At 50.1% G+C, this 20,079-nt stretch overlaps 1 protein-coding gene across 2 annotated transcripts in view; it reads right to left on the bottom strand.

The window, feature by feature from the left end:
* The window catches only part of LOC309354650 (uncharacterized protein), a 60,965-nt gene extending 41,173 nt beyond the window's left edge, over nucleotides 1-19,792 (bottom strand). Inside the window, exons 1-6 of one of the 2 annotated variants that reach the window (XM_081884907.1) lie at nucleotides 19,717-19,792; nucleotides 7,310-7,668; nucleotides 4,388-4,544; nucleotides 3,838-3,865; nucleotides 2,816-2,918; nucleotides 171-200 (exon numbers count right to left, since the gene is read on the bottom strand). In XM_081884907.1, coding sequence (XP_081741033.1) covers nucleotides 171-200; nucleotides 2,816-2,918; nucleotides 3,838-3,865; nucleotides 4,388-4,544; nucleotides 7,310-7,668; nucleotides 19,717-19,777 — 738 coding nt within the window. In that variant the 5' untranslated portion in view covers nucleotides 19,778-19,792. The remainder of the gene's footprint in view (nucleotides 1-170; nucleotides 201-2,815; nucleotides 2,919-3,837; nucleotides 3,866-4,387; nucleotides 4,545-7,309; nucleotides 7,669-19,716) is intronic. The other variant, XM_081884906.1, reaches the window with a different exon arrangement.
* Between the last annotated feature and the right edge of the window lie 287 nt (nucleotides 19,793-20,079).

The raw sequence follows: 20,079 nt of genomic DNA, 5'->3' as shown, positions 1-20,079 counted from the left end.
GCGTTCGAAGCCAGAATCGCAGCCCAAGGAGTCGGCATTGTCAGGAGCGGCAGCCAGTAAGTGACCAGAGATCAGCGTTGGAGGGCAGGCAAGTGAGGAGGGAGCAGTGGTGGGGGTTGGCGGGGGGGCAGGGAGTTGGCATTTCAGCGGCATGCATTGCGCTCTCTTGCCTGTTGTTTGGCTTCGTTCGGGTACTCCAGCTGGGGCAGCAAGACAATAGAGGGGAGGTTAATGCAGGCTCCCCTCAACGGCCCACAAGAACACCCCTCCTCCCAAACACACACACACGCTGCCCCCATTACAAAACCAGGGCCCAAATGCCCATCTAGTAAGGTAAGACCAGCTCCCTCCCCCCTGCCCAGCGCCGCCTCCCCATGTGATCCAGACTGCGAGAAGTGAACAGAAGCACAACAGGAAGGCAGCTCAACAGGGAAGGCCCAGAGCTGAACCCACACTTTTGCAGGCACTGGGCTCCAGGGCCAGATCCAGTTGGGTGCTGGGGCCAGGGAAGCCAGGCTTGCCAATGCCCCTCTGCACAGACGGTGCCACTTTTCTCTCAGTTTTTCAGTAAGCTCCCAAGAAAGGTAAGAAGATGCCTGAGAAAATGGCCCCGTGTCAAGATAGAGGGCAGGGAGCATTTGCTCTGGTTACTGTGACTCTGTAGGATGCCCTGTACGCTGATGGCATTGCAGATAATAGAATGGCTTCTGCAATAATATTAATCACTACCGCTGCTATTAAATATCATTTAGCAGTGACAGAAAATGGGAGCCCTCTAAGCTTCCCCCTCCTGCCCCCAAGTCCTGCAACCAGACCAGATTCACTCTTTGCCATTTCCTCCTTAAAAGGATCTCAGAGTGAAGGGCAAGCCCAAAGGCCCATCTAGTCAAACTTCCTGCTTCCTTTCACTGGCCAATCAGACGCTTCTAGGTAAAACTCATTTAACTGTGAAGAATGAAAAACGAACAAAAACCAAGAAGGGCCTGATCCAATGGCCCTCTGCTGCTGCTGCCCCCACAGAGGACGGCAGCCTCTCAATGTGGAAAGCTCCATTTAGCTGTCATGGCCAGCAGACATCGGTTAAGGCAGGGGTGCCCAAACTGTTTTCAAAGAGGACCAGATTTGATGAAGTGAACATGCGTGAGGGCCGACCAAAGTAGTTGAGCTTTTTAAAGAATTTGACCCCAATAAATAAAGGGGCCGGATAAAACCAGCCGAGGGGGGCCAAATTAGGACCCCAAAACAGACTGGGTTAGGGCAGATCTCCCTCCACGTAAACTGGCCTAATCACCGGGTCCCTATGGCAGGGAACCCTCCACATTGAAACACTCGTTATTTATTTGATTTATTTCATAAAATGTATACACTGCTTGAATGTAAAAAAAAAAAAAAAAAGCCTCAAAGCGGTTTGCAAAAAGAGAAAACTAGAAAACCCAAGAACAATTCACAACCATACTTTAAAACATACAAAAGTTGAAATACCAAAAGAGATTGAAATTACCTGCAACTTTCTAAGCACCTGGATAGGCTTGTCTAAGCAAGAATGTTTTTACCAGGCACCAATATTTTACTATGTGAAGAAGTGATTCCCTTTTGCCTGTCCTGAATCTGCTCTCCTGTCAACTTCACTGCACTGGGTGACCCCTGAGTCGTAATATTATGAGAGGAAGGGAAAGCTTCTCTTTTGTCAACTTTCTTCACGCTTTTATTTGTGGCTGTATAGGGGGGGAGGCCTGCAGGTTCTATTCTGCCCAACTGCTTAACTTAGGAGTAAACTTCCTCCCCACTTCCAACATTCTGGCCAGTGAGTGTTGGGATAACAAACGCATGAGCACCAAACCCTTATTCCTAAATGTTAATTCATTTTTATTTTATTACCGCAGGGAACAATTGACTCTGACATATCAGGTGGCCTGTACTTATGTTCTGGCAGTTCAGCAGTGGTTCCTTGCCCCCACGTAGACCTCCTCACCGCAAAATGTTTGGCTACAGGCCTGGTTTCGTCTCCAGTTTGTCAAGTGCCCAGGACTTCCAAAGCGGGAGGAGGAGGAGGAGGAGAAATCTCTATTATATTTGCGGACAAGAGAGAGAAAGGGAAGGGATCCTGACTCCAGTAGGCCCGCATTCAGCCACTTACAGAACAGGGCGGGCACCAACTGCCTCGTCTTGTGCTACTGCCGCCAAGACGCAGGAGCGCTTGGGAGGACAAGCCCTGCACCTGCAGATCTGCGAGGGCGTCGAGACAGAACGGCAGTGACTGGGAGGGATGGAGGGAGGCGGGGGGGAAGGACACGGGGGGCAAGAGGCACACAGGGCAGGTGGGAAGGACAGAGTGAGCAGTCGTGGCAACGCAGGTTGAAAGGAATGACTACGACAGGTACAGGCAGCGACTCGTTTCCTTCGACAACAACACAAGAGGGACGGGCAGGCCGTTTTGGTGCTGGCTTCTGCCCGGATGCCTCTGCCCAGATGCCACAGACATTCCAAGCAGGCACAGACCGGGTGTGGCAGAGGAAGGCACTCAGGGGAAGGGTGCTTCCACTTTCCCGCTACTTCACGCATTCCGGAGTCTGGGCACCAGCATTTGGGGGAAGCTTCCGGGCTGGCCTTGGCTCAAAGCTGAGCCCTGGATGCTAGGAGGCTGTTGGGCCACACCGGGGGGGGGGGGAGAGGAAGAGCCTGTCAACTCCGCTCGAGGGTTGGCGGAGAGATCAGGCCAGTACACTTACTGGGGAGGGGGCATTTTCAAACGGGGGGGGGGGGGGCAGAGCAGAGTAAAAGCTAAAACACCACACATCGGCCAGAGGTCACTCACCGGCACACTGTGGTCCTTCCGGGCTTTGTGCGATGAAGCCACGTGGGCCAAATACTGGATCACTTTCTTCGTGTTCTCCGTCTTCCCAGCACCTGACTCACCCCTGCCAAGGAGACCAGACACCGGGGAGTGAGAAAAAGAGGGCGCTCGATCCTGGGTGGCACTCACCCCCCTCTCCCTCCCCAGCTTCATCTAAGTGGTCTCCTAAAGAGGTAAATAAACGCAGCATTCTCTCTTCCTGCTTCCTGGGTCTGCATCGCACATCAGTTCAGCTGGCGCAGCATATTGACAGAGAGGTTCCACTGAACATTTAAAGCGGCATGGGACCACTTCAAACGGTCACGGCTTCTCCCAAAGAATCCTGGGAATTTTGCTTAAAGTCCTGAGAGTCGTTTGGAGGTCCCCTGCTCCCCGCAGAGAGCCACGATTTTAAAAGCGGTGTTGACAAGCAAGCCATCCCTCCCTCTTCTCAGGCAATTCTGGGAACTGTAGCTCAGAGAGGGGAATAGGGGGTTGTGCTGGCTTGGGGCTGGTGGGAGTTGTAGTCCCCAGGGCCAAGGTGTCTCTAAAGCAATATCTAAATGATAAAGTGTCATTATTCACTTTCCTCTTAATAGGGAGACAAGCCTCGTGGTTTAGGCCCCAGATCAGTCATTTTTGTCACGAGGAGAGAAGGAAGGAAGAACATTGCTAGAGAAGTGCTTCCCACCCAGCCTGGCATTTGAACAGAACAGGAGGAAGCTGGGCAAACGAAGCCAGGGGTTCAAGATGGGTATTTGTAAGGTTGTGTGAGCACAACAGCCCACATTGTGGACAGCTGACAGGCCTGCAGTGATCCTCTTGCTTAAACTAGCATGCCTTGTGTGTTTTGGTGCTCGGTGCCCTTTTGGCCCACAAAGATTTCCACCGCCGCAGGCAAACAGGCACGTGAAGCAATGGGTGTGTAATGACCTTTGGCTCACCCACATACCTGCTGCTGAAAGCCCCTCCCCAGCAGGTAAACCGTTCCTGCTGACACTCACGTGCACAAGATCGACTGATCCTCTCGGTCTGGAGGGGGGAAAGGAAGAAGAGAGACCGTTCAGAGACATGAGGCAGGAGCCGTCTCCTCCGCCAGAGGGCACCAGAGGCAGACATGCAACCACCCGCCCACCCACCCAAAGCTCACCGACCACAGGATTTTTAGGACCTCTCTGACACATACCACACTGCGCACTCACCCCAAAGCCACACACTTCTTCCCTCCTCCAATTCAGCTTGGAACAGGGAATGGCTGGAACTTCTCCACCCCTCCCCACCTCCCATAGCAAGCTGCTGCAAGGTCCCTCCCTGCCCTAGTCTTGGGCCACATTCACACTGAACTTCTATGGCGCCATGAGATGCCTCTTTAAACACTCATGGCTTCCCCCCAAAGAATTAGGAGAATAAGGGTCTCCTAACAACTCTCAGCACCCTTAACAAACTACAGCTCCCAGAATTCTTTGGGGGGGAAGCCATGACTGTTTAAAGCGGCATCATAGTGCCTGAAATGTATGGCACTCTTGTGTGCCCCCTTCGCTTTCCAACTCGTACCCTGCAGCATGCTCCGATAGGCAGCCTCAGAGATGGCATAGATGTGGGGTGGCATCTCGTGGCGCTTCTTGCCCCGGTACATTTCCACGATCTGCTCCGTGTAGATGGGCAAGTTCTTGTAAGGGTTGATGACCACGCAGAAAAGCCCCGAATAGGTCTGTCGTTGCAGGAGAAGGAAGGGGGGTGAGGGAGGGGGAGCAGCACGTCAGAACAGTTCTCCGCAAGCCCCATTCCCAAAACACACACACAACCGCAAGGTAAAATATGCCTGCGCACAAGCGCTCTCAAGTTGCCCTGCTTCCTTCCAAAACCAACATCTGAAAATTCGAAAATTGCTTCTGCTTCGGGCGGAAGCAAAATGGAAGAAAAAGAGATGCAGGCTAAGTTAATCCACTTCCAATTTATCAATCAAGCGTATCTTAAGGCTGAGCAGGGACCAGGCACCTGGTTTACATGAGCAGCAATTGGGGGTTGGGGGGCAGAATATATATGCGGCAGAAAGAGGCGATCCCAGCTTTTTCAGCTCTGAAAAGTCTCTGGGTTCTGGACTGGAACTCTCTTTTTTAAAAATGATGTGGATTGATGGACACAAGAAAATCCCCTGCCCCAAAACAATTGCCTCGTGCGGCTTCATTGCAAGGGCATTCCTGGGTACATACTGCCAGGGTTTTTTTTATAGAAGGAAATACAGTGGGCAAGCTTAAGAAGGCAAACAGACTGTTCACACATAACCCAACGGGGGCCGGTTCTTAACGCTACTGTGGCCGTGGTTTTCTTTAAACCTGGTAATTACGCTGAATGTTGATTGGTCTTTGTCACACCACCACCGGCCCGATTTTGGGGTGGTTTATGGTACCACGCTAAGAGCAGAGTTCCACGCACAGCAAAGCAATCCAGTGGTGCGCTTACATAATTTTAGACTCTGGACTTCACGGTCTTACAGGAAGGGCACAGTCTATTTCTGCACCCAACTTCAAAATGAGATAAACCGGAGCTGCGACAGTATTTGGGGACCCTGCAAATCGCTCTGCTGAGTGGAGCCCCGGGCTTCTGCCCCAGCCCCAAAGACCTACCCTGACTATGCTTGTACAGTTTTACTGCAGGGCAAGTGAGGCTGGAAGCCTGCATAAAACTGGATGAATGTGAACAGAACACAAAGCAATAGGTTGGTACTGCAGGGAGGCAGGTGTAGAGTAAACAGCAGAGGGGGGGGGACACCTGAGCAAAAGATGCCGCCCAGGGAAGCTGCAGAAACCCCCTTCCATGCGGCACTTTCTCAAAAGGTGCCCCCTGCTGGGATCTCCCATAGAAGAGGCCCTCTGCCCCAAAGCAGGTGGCAGAGCTAGGCGACCCACAATCTAGAGCCTTCCACTCTCAAGATGAAGTGTGTGTGTTTGCAACTGCGCCCTCGGGAGAATTTGTTTCACACCTCGTTCTAGCTAAACAGGTCTAGTCCGTTCCCCGCCCCGATACCCAGCTGCAGGGGTGGGGACTGGAACGGGGGAAGGGAGGGTTGCTGGGCTGTCCGCGAGTCAGCAATGACGTGCGGCTGAGAGAATGCCTTGGCACGCTGCCTCTCAGGGCAGCCTTTTGTGCCCGCTTGGGTGGCACGGAAACCAAAGCTGACAATGCCAGTCAGGGCAGAAGAGAAGGGGGCATCTCTCCCCGCTTCCTTTCGTAGCTAAGCTGCGTGTGTTGCTGGGGTGGAGGAGATTCAGCTCCCCCCCTTCTGGCGTCATCACCCACGCACCCGGGCTCCACAAACTGGGAACAACAAAAGCCCAACTTTTAAGCCCCAGAACCAGCTCTTCCTCCTCCCTGGCACCAGCGCCTGCTATGACTGAACAGCTCAGCGTCTGAACAAAACCGCACCTCCACTCAGAAGGGAGCACAGACCCGTGGGCCAAGAGCACAAACTCCGGGAACTGTTCCCCAGTAGGGGGCACATGGGCTCCAGTTTGACTTAGGTTACCCAGTGGGGCCTAGCTGCCACCACTGAAATGAAAAAATGAAAAAATACTTATAGCGGGCCTGGATCCTCCAGATGCGGGTTGTGCCCCTCCAAATGTGGCTGGCCCTCCTGATGTGGTTGGCCTCAAACTCCCATCAGCCCCACCCAGCGGGACCAGTGGTCAAGGATGATGGGAGCTGTAGTCCAGTTGGAGAGCAGCAAGCTCCTCAACCTGAGAGCCGTGTGCTTCCAGTTTAAAATCTAGAAAGTGCCTGTTTTCCATTCTGATTTCCAATATCAAGTTTCTGGTGCTTTCTCCAAAGAGAACACAAGGCCTAGAGTGGCAGTTCTCTGCACCAGTAAGAATTGCACCCAATGACATTTTTCCACCACCGCCACCGCCATCCCCACCCCCCGCCAGAAATTCAGGCTCTGTGCCACTCTACACATTTTCTCTCTTTATGATGGCAATAACGGTATGAGCTGCATCATTCGGATTTCCCAGCCGAGGTGTATTTTTGGTGGATGAGAGAATGGGGTGGTGGAAGCCAGAACTCTTGGGTTCAGTCAAGAAGGTGGCAAGTCTAGAGGCCCAAACTTGGGTCTTCGGCTGTTTTGGGACTACAACTCCCATCATCCCTAGCCGGCAGGGCCAGTGGTCAGAGATGATAGGAGTTGTGATCCAAAACAGCTGGAGACCCAAGTTTGGGAAGCACTGGGTTTGAGAAAGGCAGGCCTGGAAGCCAGGAGTGCCTGGGTTCTCGTGGAGGGGAAGGGGCTACTCACAGCAAGGAGTGCCAGGAAATGGGACCTTGGTCCCCAAGGGACTAATGGCTCCCCACGTGGGACCAAGTGGAGGGTGGGCAGGAAGGTGCAGCCAGGCCTCTGGGGAAAGTTGAAATTGGTAGGGAAAGGGGAAGCCGAGAAGCAGGACTCCCAAACACGCCCCCCCCCCCGGCAAGCCAACTCACATAGATGAGGCCTGAGTAATAGCGGTCCTTGAGGTTGTGCAACACAGAGGCTTCGTTGAGGCAGGTCAGCTCCGCCATGTCCTCCACCTTGGTGAACTTGGGCGGGTTCATCTTCTGGATGTCATCTTTGGCGACCAGCACCTGACGCCCGTTCTCAGCAAGCTCCACCAGCACCTCGTCCCCCCGCTCTTCGCGCAGACCGGCCGCCTCAAAGCCATGGCGCTCCGATGGGACCCACACCAGCCGCTTGGCCGTCCAGTCAGCCTGGGAGGCTGGGTTGCCCACCTGGTTCCGATCCACAAACAGGTATCTCTCAGCGCTGGCGTCGCCCCGCGGAGCAGGGGCTCGGACAGCCATGGCTGCGGGCAAGGAGAGAAGAAAAACCAGAAAAGATCAGACAGGGAACACCCCAGTCCTGAGCTTTGGGTGCACAGAATTCCAATGCCCAGGAAATCATAATTGCCCCTGGTGCCCCCCCCCCCAGTTCTTCCAGGTGCCTGTGACTTTTTGTACCATATGACTGGAAGATGCTCAGATAAGGCCAGTGGGGTATTAAACATTTTTCACTGCTCCTGTGAATTTCTGCACACATTTGCTTCTCTTATCTCCTCCCTCCACTCCAGAAACCAGAGATGCGGCAAATTTCAGGGCACACAAAGTAGTGTGAAATTCCCCACTTCTTCGAATGGAAAACACAAAACAAGCATGAATCTTTGAGGAGCAGGATGAGCAGGGAAAGGAAATATTTGAAGCATTGACTTGACTATCAAATACAAAACCTGACCAAATCCGTTGAACTCTGGAACGTCTTAAACAAACATTATCACGCCAATAAAAGAGCAGTTCATGTTTACAAAGTAATCACTGGGAAATAAGGCCTGGGTTTTGGCAAGGGTGGAGTCAATTGTGGGAAAGCAAAAAGTAACTGGAACCAGTAACTGGAACCAGGACTCTGGGGTCCCCAGCCAGAATACTGTGGTTTTAATGAGCCAAGAGAAAAAGAGAGCCGTTGAGTTGGGTCGAGGACTGTCTGTAGTTGCTACGTAAAGGCTGGCCTTCTAGTATATTCTTATTCATATGTATTTTCCACCTCCCACCATGTGTTCAGATTTTTCCTTAAGACCGAGAGGACATAGCCATGTTTAAAAAAGGTTTTTGTAAGGTCCCATCATCATCATCATCATCACTGGCCTGACACACCCAAACACATTCACGCCCACCTCACTTTCCACAAAATGCAAGCCTTACAAAGTTGGAATTCTCTAAGATACTTAACGTATTTCATTACTCTTGTATAGAATCTTACTGAAGAAAGATTCTGTGCACAGTTTGCAAGATCCGAGGCATCTGATTGGCATGTGAAAGAGAAAAAAATGGGATTGGGAAGCAATATACAACCCAAACCACCATTTCGATACATGCACAAAATGTTGCAAAATCTAGGGAAACCCCTTCCAAAACAAAACAAAAAAACCCACAACCATATGTCGTCAAATAGGCCTGTACTCCGAAGTTGGTGTGGAAGAGTCTAATAGATTCCTATTTACCCATACACAATAAAACTATAATTATTGGCAGATGAATTAATGAAAGATATTATGAATCAGGATGAAAATATTTTAAAACTCAGGGTTTGCCAGAACCTGTCATTGTATGCAATCCTCTCTGTCTGTCTGCCTCTTCTCTCTTCTCTCTCTCTCACACACACTTTTCTAGTATGAACTTACAAAAACTGCATGGCGGTGGACTCACAGACGTTACCTTCTAGACACAGTAAGCAGAGCTGCTCTCAGTCAAGGGACTTAACAAGGAAGCCAGGAACAGACACGGGGAGAAAACGCTAGAAAAACAGAGCCAAAAATGTGGCCGAACAACTCAATTGTGTCACAAAGGTGGGGGAAACCCCCTCAGGAACCCTGGCTGCCTACAATCCGCTATCATCAAGCAAGTTTAACTTCTCCTCCTGGAAAATCTAGGCCCCCAGCCTCTCTTCCCTCATTCCCGGCCTAGCGACCCCAGTCAGCCGCCTGGCTGGTGAGCTAGATTTTCCAGCTCTCTCCCACCCACCCCCACCAGCCCCCTGCTGGGCTCGCTGGCGTAAGCTGCAGCCTCGCTTGCTTGGGCTGCTGGAGCCAGACACTCGCGTCCTTGTTCCAGGCGCACAGCCGGCCGCCGGGGTCTCCTCTCTGACAAGAGGCTTTGCCCATTGCTTTGCATGAATGAGACTGCGCTAGAGGACCGCTCTGTCGCTGCTATTCTTTCAAAGGAGCTTGTCCTGGCATCTTGCGCCCGTACTCTCTACATCACCTTTCCCCTGCTCATCTTGGCCTCCAGTGGTTTCCCTGAACCCTGATTTGGGTACATGGAAACAGAGCATCCAAGGAGCCAAAACTTGTCTGGTGTCACGTGCTCAGACCGGCATACCCAGAGCCCAAACCCCAGGCTTGCGGGAGCTTTCTGTGCTGACTCTGCAAATAAAAAAATTAAAAAATGGGGGAGCACTCTGCATATGTTCAAAGCAACTCCGCTCTTCGGCGTTTTCCTCTCACGTTAGGTCAGAACAAACACTCAGGATGTCAACATCACAGCACTTAGTTCTAAATGAGGCGCAGCACAATTTAAGTAACCTGAGTTCAGGTTCTGGTCGGTGCCAGGCTGAGAGACCCTATGTATGATGTCTTGAGCAGGCCTGGGAGAAATATGCGGCCTGGCAGAGACCACTAATGACCCTTGTGCCCTGGGTGGCTGGGTCTATAAGCTACCATTGAAATTTCCCACAATGCTCCTGATATAGCATCCCCACCACATGGTGCCATTCACATGCAGAGCAAAGGGTGGTCTCTGAATGACCAAAAAAGCAGGTGCAGCCCACTGAGCATTGTGGGAAATCAAAATGGCAGCTTCCAGGACCTCCATCAAGAGTCACAGGGGGCCAATGAGAGTGCCCACTACCACTTATGCCCAAGAGAGACCTACCAACGTAGGAGAGAATAACCCAGCGGGAGAGGCACTCCTGACAGCCCCCTCAGACCTGGAACCAGCCCCGGCCTTGGCGTTCCAAGGCAGAAGAAAAGCAGGATATAAACACACAAATCAACCTGGTCTTTGATCTGCCTCCGCTCTGATCTGTCAGTTGCTAGGAACTCAATTATTTCAGGAAGGGGGGGTGCAACTGAGAGAGGCTTGGTGCAACAGGAAAGGTGGGCAAGGGTTGTTGGTTGGGCACCTTGCTCTCTGATGTAGAGATATGCAGGAAAGTGAGGGGGGACAGAAGAGAGGGAAAGAAAAAGAGAAAAAAGTCTGTGTGGTGCTACGATGGGGGAGGGAAAGCGGCTCCACATATTCCCACAAAGAGCAAGGGTGGTAGGTGACGCCCTTTGGCTGCCAACCAAGGCAGGTGCAGCCTGCTGAGTGTACCTGTGCCTGGCAACCACCTGCCGAAGCTGCCGCACCCCTGCCCAAGAACCCAGGAGCACTAATGCGCTGGCACCAGAGAAAACCATACATCCCAGGTTGCTCCTTTTTCCCTTTCCTTTTTAATGCTGATGTTCCCTCTCTCCTCCTTCTAGAGAACCCTGAAATACCTTATTTATCCATGTCTAGTACATTTTACAAGGCATAAACAAGCTCACTCCTGTTTACTCTGAATTAATTTCGAACCAACAGTGGTGCCATATTCTAAACACTGACATAAATTAAAACGCCCTGGGTGATCACTCCTCTTCTAAGCTAACCAGATCTTTCTCTCTCTCTTACTCTTACACTGCCATTTTTCCTTAAACATGCTATCTCCAGACTAAAGTAACCAGCCCCACTGCCCCTTTGCAAAATAACCAGAGGACTTCTGGCTCTACTGACTCCTTTACTGAAACATACACTTTGGGAACCCCCAGCTTTGGCTGTTTTATAGGCCCGTTTACCAATAAGGCGTGGAAACAATTATCAGCACAGGCCCAGCCCTCGAAGTACCACACCTACTGTCTACAGAGGGAAAGGCAACCACAGCACTAGACCCGACTATATGCCCAAAGAACCCAGGAGTCCGGGCTCACTGTTCCACTGTTCTATACCACTGAGCTGCAGTCCTTGCCTAAAAGGAACCCAGGAGTCTTGGCTCCAGCCCTCGCCTGCCCCGGGCAACTTTTTCTTTTCTCTTCATTTCTGGCAGAACATCGCCCCGGCTTTCCAGCACATCCCGTGCTGTCTGTCTCCCACCAGGCCCCACTCCCACCCCACTGGAGGGGATTGGACAACACCCGAACCAGGCAAGTCTGAGGCAAGAGCAGCGTCAAGCAACATCGAGTCCTGCCAAACAGTGCCCAGCCAAGTGGCACTAACGAGCCAGCTGCGCCCTCGTTAGCTAATTAATTTGCTGAGCAATCCCAGGGTGAGGCCATTAGGGTGGTGGCAAACAATTGCCTCAGGCCCCTCGGGGCCTTGACAGAGCAAAAAGATTCCTATGACGGTCTCTGGTCCTAGAATCTCCCACAGGCTCCAAACCCTCCAAAAAGAAGAAGCTGGTCAAAGAGGGGAGGGAGAGAGAAGTTTGGAACTTACTGAGGCATTTTTCATTCAAGCTCCAGCACACAAGCTATAATTGTCTCTCCCCGCCCCCCCCCCTTAGTGGAGCTCTTATGCTTTTTAGAAGTTGCCTGAGACAGACAGAAATTAACCAGGTTTTCCCCAACATGGGGAAAATGTCGTTTGATGAATTTGAAGGCCAGGGAAGAAGAAAAGAGGTTGGAGCCTTATTGTGGAACAGAACTCAAACTAGGGAGTAGTAGGGGATGTTAGGGTTGCCCAAAGACCCCGAAGAAACAAAGCACACACGCAGCCAGTTCCTTAACAGAGGTGTGCAATGCACAAATCAACAGGTGGAACTTTTCAAGGCAAAGAGCTGGACTTTGCTGCCTTCACATTATCCTGATGGTAAAAGGACAACTGCGGAGACCCCGTTCTGGAGTTGGCAAGTGAGATCTGGGAACCTGAACACACGAGGTTTTCTGGGAAGGAAGCGGGATCTGGCAGAGAAGGCTCAGGAGGTCTTGCTGTGACCCCTACATGCCTGGATTCTCCAGAGAGCCAAATGTAGCTATGATCATCACAAGACTCATTTTAAATAGTAGGTGAATCATTTATTTATTTCATGGTACACCTCATGGATTGCAGCAAGCAGATTATTTATTTAAAACCCATGTGAGGGAACACATTTGCAAGTGAGCTAATACAACATCTTTCCCAGGAAGGGGACGCAATCTTTGCTGAAGGGAGGTGTAGAAGAAAGGAGTCGCAACGATAGAAGGGTGTTTCTGCGTCCTGTGTCCCAGGGATGTGCCAGAAAGAACGGGACAGTAAAAGAAGCCTCCACAGAGATGGGGGAACTGGGGGAACACAGTGGGCTGAAACAAGGAAAGGACGATATGACCCAAAATTTGTGTTGTGGTTTTTTTTGGCGGGGGGGGGTGGTCAAAGGAGGTAAAGTTCCTCCCTCCCCTCTGCTTTATGGAGGTTGCCCTGCAAATGCCCCCTGGCGCTTGCCTGTTGGTTTGAGATTGGCAGCACCCGCAATGGAATCGCAAGAATGCCCTTGAAAACCCACAGCCCAGCTGGTATTGGCAAGCACGGCAACCTGAAGAGCAGGGACAACTTCGAGCCCTCGCCTTTCCGGCACCAAACGGACAATGAGAGAAATGTTGATGGGCGGGCACTGTGGGTTAGGAGAGGCAGAGAGAGAGAGGGAGGGAGAGAGAGAGAGAGATGCATGGAAGAAATATAGAGAGACATTTGGGTTAGACATTTGCACCATACTGAAAAATCTCAGGGCGGAGGGGGACATGCAGGGCTTTTAGGCCCTGTGGGTTTTTGATCTGGCCCGGGTATTCCAAAAGGAAGCCGCACTGAGTGGCACCATGCCCAGAGGTAATTGGTTCCAAATGCGTCTCCCTCTGGGGCGCGGCATGGCTAAAGAGGCAGAAAACGCAGATCTGTGCAGAGGTGCCAGTTGAAGTATCTCATCTTCAAAGCTGGTTGAAGATGAGAAGCGAGAAGGGAGTGGTTGATGCCTACTGCTCCAGGAGGGAGAGGCTGGGAGCCAGGATTCCTGGGCACTCGAGGCCGGGAGGGCTCCTCCTGAGACAGAGATGGAGGGCAGGGGAGGAACCCTGGGCAGAAAGCGGAGAGAGGGAAACGGGCTCCAGTGGGTTAAGAGCGGGAAGCAGCATCCCGTGGGATGAAATCGTCCTATAATTGTTAGTTAAGATAGCCACAGGAGTTTGTTTTGCTTGGGATGGCCGGAATATTTTTGGTGTGGCTGCTTCCCCAATTTCGGAGGCTCCTTAAACCCCCAGAAGGCGGTGCCTGACTTGCACGCTCTGCTTGATTCTCAGCCACCCGCTCGAACCTATTTGTGTTGGGAGTCATCACCTTCTGCTTCTCACCTGTCAAACTTCCTTGTTGTGGCAACAACCCAAAAAGCAAAGGCAGCAGTGATGGGAACTATCTGCCCACCTCCTCCTAGCACAACATCATAGCCCACCTCCCAAGAAACCAAGGAGGCCTGTTTCCCGTTACCAGCATTGACTAGTGAGGAACCCTCTACAATTCCAAGACGCCTCAAACACAAACACACACACAGAGGCCTTACTAGTTTTGTGTTCAGCAAACAAAGTTGACCAGCGTTTGGCTGAAAACAAGCCAAGCGAACGTTTTCTATTCCACATGCAGTGTTAGAAATGCAGATATATAATCTTATGGCCAAATGGCACCTTAAACCTAGGTTACAGTTGCCGCAATGGAATACCTAGGTGCCATTTTTTGCTAATAATAATAATAATCATCATGGTATCTTGGGTTACAGACTCCACTAACCCAGAAATAGTACCTCAGGTTAAGAACTTTGCTTCAGGATGAGAACAGAAATCGTGCTCCAGCAGTGCGATGGCAGTGGGAGGCCCTATTAGCTAAAGTGGTACCTCAGGTTAAGAACAGTTTCAGGTTAAGAACGGACCTCCAGAACGAATTAAGTTCTTAACCCGAGATACCACTGTAATTTCATTTCTATACCACTTTATATTTTAAAATATCCAAGTGGTTTACAACATATTAAAATATTGTATAAGACAATCGAGAATAACACAAATTCAAGCTTCAAGGAAAACATTTCAGATCCTTCTCTAAGTGACATTTTGCTTTCCCCAGTCACTAACTTGGCACCATGAGATCCCTGCATGGTCACAACTGGACCCACATCAGTCGTAAAACGCACCTGGCTAATTTCTAACACCGTCCACATAATGCAGCGGAATAACCGACCAACAAACCAAGCAACAAAAAAATAAATTGCTTTTATTTGTTCACTACATTTGTAGCCCTCCTTTTCTCCAAGGAGCTCAAGGTGGCATACATGAATCTCCGCCTCTCTGTGACCAGCCTGAGATCACCGAGTGAGATTGATGGCTGGGGTGTGTGGGTAGGGGGAGTTGAACCCCGATCTCTCAAGTCTTAGTCCAAAACTCTAACCAGTATACCTCACTGACTCTCCTAGGAAAGGAAGAGCCACAGACAAAAGTATGCCACACCTATCTCAGTGGTTTTAGCTTTTCAAGGCTACCAAAAGGAGGAGGGAAGATGCGTCTATGGAGAGCTGTCTCAGCACTGCTAACGCTCTCTCTCCATCTGCCCTCTGCCACAAGGATCTCAGGCTCTTTGAGGCAACACAAACTCAGCAGCACAGCCGTAGTCACCGCAACTGCTCTCGGGGCCCAAGGGAAACAGTGACAGCAAACAAAGCAAATCCTTCTTGTACTTGGCTGAGTCCTAGCAGATATTCCTGCCATGGTATCTCTTGGTGTGGAAGGGAGAGGAACACAGGGACCAATTCCTCACTGCAGCTTCTGTTGAACCTGCAAGCTGATCCCTCCTCTCTCTGCTTTTCTAACTTAGAAGACCAAGAGCAGAGAGACAAGAGACATAGCATGGCACTTTCAGGCTGCGCAACGGTGGCTGCACCCCAAAGCTCCATGACTGCTTTAGGGATTATGGGCACGGAGGGAGGGAGAGTAGGCCGTGAAAGCAGCCATGTTACCCCCAGTGCTGTGTTTCTGAGGTAAAATACTATGGCAGCTGCCTCTGCAGGGAGGGGAAGAGGAACAGCTGGTCAGAACAGGAAGTGGGGGCCATCCATTCAATAATTATCTGCAAAACTGACATACTTGGTTCAAATACATACATTTAACTACAACCCTTTCAGGGAACACATCTCCACATTATCTTTTTTTGCTCTGTTTAACTGAATATATTGAGATTGCAGGGTGGTTTATGTAAAACCTAAACCAGGGGTGGGGAATCTGTGGGCCTGTTGTTGTTGTTGGATTCCCACCTCCCATCAGGCCTCCCCAGTGTAGCTAATGGTCAGGGATGATGGGAGTTTAAGAGTCCAACATCTGCAGGGCCAAAGGACCCCCGTCCCCCCACTATAAGGTCAATGAATACTATATAAATGCTATTTCACTTCACATCCAGGTAGGCCTCATGACATTTCAAGTGTATAAAGGTTAAAAAAGAAAAAGAAAAGGTAAATGACCCCTGGACAGTTAAGTCCAATCAAAGGCGACTTTGAGGTGCGGCGCTCATCTCGCTTCAGGCAGAGGGAGCTGGCGTCTGACCACAGACAGCTTTCTGGGTCATGTGGCCAGCATGACTAAACCGCTTCTGGAGCAACGGGACACCGTGACAGAAGCCAGAGCTCGTGTAAACACCGTTTACCTCCCCACCGCAGCGGTACCTATTTATCTACTTGCACTTGTGTGCTTACGAACTGCCAGGTTGGCAGAAGCTGGGAAAGAGCAACGGGAGCTCACCGCATCGGGCGGATTCCAACCACCGACCTTCCGATCAGCAAGCCCTAGAAGAGACTCGGTGGTTTAGACCACTGCGCCACCCGCGTCCCCATCTGACCAGGCTCCATCTGATCTATTAATTTTAAACGGTATTATACCACTTTAAACAGTCACTAATTCCCTAAAAGAATCCCGAGAACTGTACTTTGTTAAGAGGTGTTGAGAGTTATTAGGAGATCCCATCTCCTCCAGAGAACTACAATTCCCAGAGTTCCCTGGAAAGAGGGATTGAGCGTTAAAAGACTCTGAGAACTGTGGCTCTGTGAGTGGAATAGAGTTTCCTAACAACTCTCAGCAGCCTTGACAAATTACCCAGGATTCTTTAGGGGAGCATGACTGCTTAAAGTGGTATAATACCGCCTTAAATGTGTAGTGCAGATGGGTCACCAGTTCCTCTTCTAGGTCTCCACCATATGGGCCCCTGGGGAATTCTGTACCCTTTTCCTTATGGGGTACAGGAGCAGCCCCTTCTCCACCTTCTTCCCCCACCCACCAAATTTCCAAAATGAACCTCAATTCATTATTTGGCTAGCCAAGATTTAAAGGCAGGAGGAATCTGGGAGTCAGAATAGTTGGCTTTCTTGAGGGAAGGCTATAAGAGATATCAGGAGACCAGCATCCTGGATTCCCCAAGAGGAGGCGTGGGGAGCCTTTGCCCCTCTGAGATGCGGCTAACTTACAACTCCCATCAGCCCTGCAAGTGTCACCAGTAGCTAGGGATGATGGGAGTTGTAGTTCAGTAGCACCTGAAAGGCTGCAGGGTCTCCATACCTGTCCAAGAGGCAAGTAAGGAAAGGAACACAGAAGAGTTTGTAGAAATTAGTCCTGAGCTATGTGACAGGAAAGATGGCACCAGATGCATCAGAGCTGTCTGCCTTGCTGATGCGTCCAATATATCCGGAGGGCACCAGGTTGGGGAAGCCTGCATCAGAGCAAGAGGACAGGGAGAAAGGACTCTCCTGGATTCATCTGGAAACAGGATGGGGAGCTATGTGGGTTCTAGCCAAGTGGCTGGGAGCCAGGACTCCCAAGAACCCTGGGCCTCTCTGGGGTGACGGCCACTATCTTTATAACTATCACAGTCACAGAGTGAAATAACAAACCTGACTTGAATGTGTGTCACTCCCCACATATGTGTGGCGTGTGTGCCACTTTTGCGTCTTCCCACATAACCCCCCCCCTCCACCCCTTTCTGCAGAGCTCACGACACGCCTGCTAATTGTTTTGCCGGCCGGCTCATATGACTCCCAACGTATCCAGACCTTTCTGCCAAAATCCCTGTTCCAAGTTTAGGACTGAGCTGGGAGGGTTGGGAGGTGGGGGCAGGGAGCAGGCTGCCTCCACGGTGTAAAGGCGCCCGTTGCAGCTATAAATACCGGGTTGCCGACAACATAACTGTTTGGTGCTCAAGTCCAGAGGAGACATGGCTGTGTGGGGAGGGCAAAGGAAATTAACTAGATCTCTCTCAGTTCTAGCCCCAGCTCAACATGAAACCACGATTACTTGGAATTAACTTCTTTTTTTTTTAATAAAAAAAGCAAAAACACCTCTTTGATTTGTGTAATGTCTAGCATTACGTACAGCACCGCATCCACCCCTGCAGCCCTCTCTCCTTCAAGAATTTGGAATGAAATGCTCACCGTCCGGCCCACTGCTGAACATCCCAACATCAATTGCCATGTGTCTCCTCAAACTACTCCTCTTCTACCACCTTCCCCATAAAAAAGTCTGCCTTAAATCTCTGGCCACAGTTCACAGAAATATGAAAAACACATGTGACATCAAGGATCAGGAAATAAACCCACCGCCGCCACCATTTCCACTGGCCCACTTCAGCTGAAAATATTCACCTCTCCTGGGTTATGAAATCAGACAGACAGCCTCTTTGGACACAAAGCACTTCCTGGCTGCTAACTAATGGCCAGCAAATGCCTTTTGAGCGACGCATCCCACATTTTGTTGAGTGGCAGGCATGATAAAAGAAAGATGGTTCTTAAGACTCAAATATATTAACTTTCTGTACTAAACCACAACCTAACAGGCATCCTCAACTTTTCATTAGTTCAGTAAGTCTGCCTTTCCCACTTGCATGTCTCAGTTTTAAGAACAGATGAATGTGACTTTATGAAAGGCCCGGTGGGTGGGTGTTGAGGGTCAAAGAATCCAGAAACCAAATCATCTGTCAAAAGAAACCCTTCAGACATTTAAAGGGAGTGAGGGACACTAGAACACACACAGCACACAATGCCCTCATTCACACACTACACTAAGCCAAACCATGGTTTAGGGCAAATGATCAAGTGTACAGGATCTTGAAAGACGAGGTCATATCCACTTGAGCTAAGCTATGGTTTATTGTGTTGCCTAAGTCCAGGCTCCTGGTTTAACTCTCCTAGGCAAACCATTGGCTGCAGACTTTAGGACAAACCTTGGTTATTGCTTATGGTTTGCTTGGAACAGCTAAACTATGAGCTTGGACCTGAATGACACACTGAGCTAAATCATGCCTTGGCTTAGCACAGCAGCGAAACAACAGGAGAGGTTGGGCAAGTATCTCCTCTCCAGGCTCTTGCAAGATTTGATCACACACACTAAGCTATGGTTTAGCTTAGTGTTACATGCAAACTGAGCCAATGGAAGGGTTGCAACTAATTTTGCCAATTCATTTAATGAATTAGGTTCTAGTCCACAAAAGCTTATGCCACCAAAAAAAAAAAAATTAAAAATCATTAGCCACATGACTCTTTGCTGTTTTCATTACAACAGACTAACACAGCCACACACACCCCTCTGGAATTCACCATTCTGTTGACACAGCAAGTTCCAAATGCTAAGCATTCCTCGGATTTGCAGATCAAATCTGAGCATTTTGGTGGACTTTTAGATAAAACTCTGTAATTGGCTTGATTAAATTCAGATGGCGCTTTCAGCTGTCTTGAATTAGAGGTTAGACACATGCAAAAGAAAATCACCAAAAAAAACCCACCACAAAACAAAACCCCAAACTACAAATACCTCACTTTTTCAGCATGAAAACACTCCGCTGCATTCCTGAAATGCTTTATATTATTTTGGGCATAATACTCAGAGATTCCAGCACCTTTATCCCAATGTGCAATGAATGCAGGCATCCAATCATGCTTTCGGTTCACTGGGTGACACATTCAGCCGCTGAAACCACCCAACGGTCTCCCCGCTACTAGAGCATGGCAGATACAGTATATAGAAATGTAGAGGCCACACAGAATCACATTATCCTTGAGAATTTCACTTCTTGCAGAGAACTCTTTGCAGTGGGAAGCCTGCATTGCCAAGCCACCTTGGGAGACAGAAGACAGGCCTATTCTTGCCAGTAAATCCAGGTGTACTATGGATTCCACATCCTTCTGCAGTGCTATCTTCCATTGTCATTCCAAACCTCTTCAGATTAAGTCCCCTTTACAACCTACCATTTCTCTTTACGTTAATAGTTCTGTTTCCACTCACCAAGCCTCGGCAAAAACACCTTACCAGAGGCCTTTGCAGTACAGTGCTGTGGGTATTTCTCCTTGGCAGGAATAGTTGCCTCCATCCCATTTACATCCTCAGTAGGTTTGGGGTGAGGTTTTTTTTTTAATTTAATGCTACCGGGTCACAGGCTCAAAGGCAAGAAAGGACTGCATATTCCTACCTGAGCAAAGCCCAGAATAGGGTGTGGGCGGGAATGGAGGAGGGAGGAGAGCATCAGAAGGAACCCTGCAGAAATTCAGCAGCTGACATTCTCTGGCTGGCCACCAATGAAGGGCTAGATGGATGGAGGGACGGGCAGGCAGGCAGGCAGATGGAGTCATGTATAAGAGAGACATAGGGAAGGGAATGAAGAGAACAGATTGA

Source organism: Podarcis melisellensis, assembly GCF_964234715.1.
Source record: "Podarcis melisellensis genome assembly, chromosome: 13".
NCBI lineage: Eukaryota > Metazoa > Chordata > Lepidosauria > Squamata > Lacertidae > Podarcis > Podarcis melisellensis.
This window is presented reverse-complemented; position numbering and strand designations above follow the sequence as displayed.